At 44.6% G+C, this 4,408-nt stretch overlaps 1 protein-coding gene across 1 annotated transcript; it reads left to right on the top strand.

Moving 5' to 3' along the window:
* The first annotated feature begins 503 nt into the window (after window positions 1-503).
* Window positions 504-1,267, top strand: LOC123153219 (citrate-binding protein). The gene is made up of 2 exons (XM_044572440.1): window positions 504-794; window positions 884-1,267. The coding sequence occupies exons 1-2, from the start codon at window positions 504-506 to the stop codon at window positions 1,265-1,267; spliced, it is 675 nt and encodes a 224-aa protein (XP_044428375.1).
* The last annotated feature ends 3,141 nt before the right edge of the window (window positions 1,268-4,408 follow it).

Below are 4,408 nucleotides of genomic sequence, written 5' to 3'. Positions count from 1 at the left end.
GTGCTAAGAATAAAAATTCTAGTATATGCTCACTTGAACAGAGAAACAATTTCCATTTTTTTAGCTCATTGCCGTCGTCAGGGTCACGCAGTATATTTATCACCGCGTAGGGGGTCAATCAATCGCTTTCTCCGTTTGAATTACCAATCGGTAACACGAAAATAACAGCGTGCCGTCAATGTTAATTGCCGCCTGTTCACCATACCTAGTCAGCCAATGTCACCTCGTATGCACTAGTAAAAAGGAATATATTATGCTAATCACGTTGAACAAGTGAAGCTGCATGTATCCGAAGTATCCTCTGCGTGTAAAATCAAGATAACTATTTAATTAAGCTGTCAATTCTACAATTTTGAAGGTATATGGTGATAAATCGCCAGAGCCTATATAAACCACAGCGAACTTGATTACACCCACCATCTCATCCGCCCAAGTCTGTGCATCGAGAGAGAGTACAACTCAAATAAAATCAGAAGCCACACACTTAGTATAAAGTAGTATCAATGGCTCCTCGCGCTCTCTCTTGGATTAGTGTCTTTCTGCTTGTCTTCTTCGCGTCTTGGTCATGCGGTGCGGCCAGGGGCGCACGGGCACCGAAAGCCGCCGACCCGACCTATGGATTCACGTCGGTGAGGCTCGACGACAGCAACTTTGTGCTGCAGCGCCCCTACGACGAGGCGAGCGGCGCACGCTACAGCTTCGATGGCACCGTGCGGAAGCTCTGGGTGCTCGCCTCCGACAAGCCTCATGCCCGGCAGAGCCATACCAGCCCAAGAACTGAGATCAGGATGGCAGTAAGTTAACTAGCTACCACATCATTAGTTGTACTTCGTTTGGGTGTAATTAAGGTCTAGTGATCTTAATGATCTTCTTCTGCTTGCAGGGGTACGACTACACCTCCGGCGTCTGGCAGTTCGAGGGGTACGGGTACGTCCCCTCCGGCACAACGGGGGTGTCTATCATGCAAGTCTTCGGCGCCGGCGAGACGGCCACCACGCTCATGCTGCACGTCTACGATGGTGCGCTGCGGTACTACGACCGGCAGCTGGTGGAGGACGCCATCTATGACAGATGGTTCCGGCTGAACGTGGTCCACGATGTCGAGGTGTCAACGCTCACCGTGTACATCGACGGCGAGCAGAAGCTGCATGTCCACGGCCGCGGGGGCGACACTCACTACTTCAAGTTCGGTGTGTACGCGCAGAACCACGACTCCAGCTGCATGGAGTCTCGCTGGAAGGACGTCAGGATCTTCAAGAAGCACTAGAATTTTTTGCGTATTTATATGTATGTTGGAGTTATTATGTTTGTATTGTTTATTTGTAAGTTTAACAGTACAGTATTTATTACATATGATGTATATATATATATATATATATATATATATATATATATATATATATATATATATATGAGGATTTATTTTCTATATGTATGCCCGCAATGTTCTTTCTAATGTACAGTCTCTTGTTCCAATAACAATTTTCTTTTTTTGAGGAACTGTTCCAATAACAAGTTGAACCATAGTTTCAATGAAAACAAGCTAGGTTGGATTGACCTGTTTCAATGAAAACACACTAGATTTGTTCTCTAGTGCCGAATGTTTCTTTCAAACTATACTTGTTTATAGACAACCACCTCATGATAGTAGTGGTAAGAAGCATCACGTGACAATGTTTAGTCGTACCATCGTACTAATGTACTATATATGCTATATACATTCATATGTGCCTAGGGGTGCACAGGCCATGGGGCCCACACAGACGCGCTAGCCTGATTTTGGCATACCTTCAGGCTCCCTAAGCTAGACGCCACGTGGGTTACTTAGCAAAGGGGCCATGGGTACCACCCATTTTACTCGGGAATCCTGCTCATGCATGGCCTTGAGTCCTACTCCGAGATGAGGAGGCTTTCCCCATACCCCGTTTGTATAAAGTAGACCAAGGCCCCACCCGAGGGCCAACTGATAGACATGCCACAACTTGGACAATTAAACCCGTGACTATCTAGTGCATCTCACCTAGTTCGTCTACCATAGTCGTAGAGTTGCGTCCCAATTCGCTGGGTTCATGCATTTTAACCTAGGTAAATCGTGTTCATGTGATCCCTACTCACATGTGGGTACCCTATGGCAAGACAAATCCCATACAAATGGTTCAAATCAATGGGGAAAACCCATTTATTTTCTTAGTAATTCCAAGGATAAATACGAAGAGGCCCATTTGGCACATTCATGCATGATAGGAGGTGTGGAAGCTTAGTCCAATGCCAATAGTGATGGGTGAGTTAGACCAACATATAAGGTTAGGTCTTTGACACAACACTAAGAGCATAAGAAGAGGACACATACACATATGCTCCTCCTCTGTTGTCGGTCTTACGTGCGCTTTATTTTTCATTTTTCGTAGTCAAGCCAAGAAAAGTCTTATGTCTCATGTGCATGATGTTTTTTTTTGCCATGCGTGGCAAAAGTCGCATAATTGATACATTAGTGGGAAATAAATTTGTACCGACATTTCAGTTCCTTACTCTAGTATATCAGTTTTGGCTTATGTTTACAGGGGGTCGCCCCTCTTACCCTCTGCGCATAGAAAAACTTGGAACACATGAGACCACCCTTTGGTTCAAGAGCTTTGGGTCGCCTAAGTCATTAACATCCCGCTTCTTGGCGAGCAGTGCAAGTGGGACATCAAACTTCCGAAACTCCGTCTTTTGTGATTGTTGAGTGCAGAATAGGGTTTTTGTAAAGGTGCGATGGGAAATTAGGCCTCAGAGCCTTTACGAAGTTGGATGCTGCTGAGATCAGGGATCCTGTGTCATGCGGTACGAGCGCAAGCGCTAGTAACAGGTGTTGTCTTCTTTTTCGGAGGCTGCCGCGCACCTCCAATTGTTCGGTCTTGATCGCCTAGCTCCGTATTTTCTCTAGATGACTTGTTTTTTCTCCTAAAATGGCTCATTCATGCAAGGAACAAATAAACAAAGGGATTTGCCATCTTTCATTTTTATTAGTCATTAGTAATCAAATCGAAGTGATTATTCAGAAAACTTGGGATGATTCGATTTAAACAAGAATAGAATGAGTGCTAAAATACACTAATGAAGGTGCGCGTCCCCGAGCAACCGTGCGTTGTCGGCTTACTCTAGCAGCCGCCGCCGCTAGTTTTGACCGCCCCGGAGACTCTCATCTCGATCCTGCGCGCTGCCACAAGCTCCGTGCATGTGGCTGCGACCACCAGGCCATGTGACCGGTCTACCCATTGCTCGGTAGCTATCTGCGCTCCACCACACTTGGGCACCCATCACCCCTAACCCACCCAAGAATTTTTTTTTGTTTTCTTTTTCGCATATGGATCCCATTTGTAAGAGAGTTGGGAGAGAGTTCTTTCACTTTGCTTTGTTTATGAATGGTTCCCACCTGTAAGAGAGAGGATCACCTAGTTTTTCTTTGATTTTTACCTAAATGCCAGTCGCCACTGCCCAGTGGCATTTTAGACAAAAGAAAATGATCAAAGCCCTTTAACGGGAAGGAAACGACGTAAAAGGGTATTTCCGTAGAGACACTTAACTGAAGAGGGGCAAAAGTGAGCTTGATCGAAAATTAGGGACAAATGTTATTAGTGGGACTTAGTTAAGGGCAAACATGCAATTGGCCTTTATATCTATTTTCACAAATACCTCGACGCTTTCCAATAGTTAATACATAAAGCCTGATAAAAAAATCAGATCGTGAATAGCGATGGTTCAAGCCCATCAGATCGAAGATCTATGTCTACAATCACATCTGCTTGGTGCGAAAATAATTCTCAAAAAAAAAATCTGCTTGGTGCGAAACGGTAAGTAACGATTATGTCATATTTCTTGGCGTACTGTTGGGTGTGTGCTTGCACTGATCAATGTCCAGATAATATTTGGCAATGCCTCTCGGTGCTACTGTTTCGTACCTAATTGTGAATGTTTGTGTACTGTTGGTCTTGCTCAATTATTTTATGCATTTGAAATTTTCATAACAGAGCAAACTTAATTTGAAGGAAATATCCTAAGAACTCCTTTTGAGATCGTATTCGATTCTTGCTCTTCTTTGTTGTCTTCGGAAGGGATTTAGAAGGCTAAGAATGTTGATACTCTGAAAAGAGGAGCAGAGCTGCTTAGATCCACTGTTGTGAACATGATGATTTGTGCAACCGCTCATGATGCTCAAGTGCCGACGGGAAGCTAAAAATTTAAGGGGTTTGCCAGCGGGAGGGGGTTTTACCGAAAAAGGCTTCCGTCCCGCTTTATAAATAAAGCAACCATCGAACACAAGTAACAAGGTTCCAACAACACACAAAACACGCACACAAAGCCACCGCACCCAAGTCCGACACGCAACCCAGGTTCAGCTGTGGGCACATCACAACAAGCCAAACAT

The sequence above is a fragment of the Triticum aestivum genome, chromosome 7A (assembly GCF_018294505.1).
Source record: "Triticum aestivum cultivar Chinese Spring chromosome 7A, IWGSC CS RefSeq v2.1, whole genome shotgun sequence".
Classification (NCBI taxonomy): domain Eukaryota; kingdom Viridiplantae; phylum Streptophyta; class Magnoliopsida; order Poales; family Poaceae; genus Triticum; species Triticum aestivum.
Note: the sequence above shows the minus strand (reverse complement) of the source record. Positions and strands in the feature narration are given on the sequence as shown.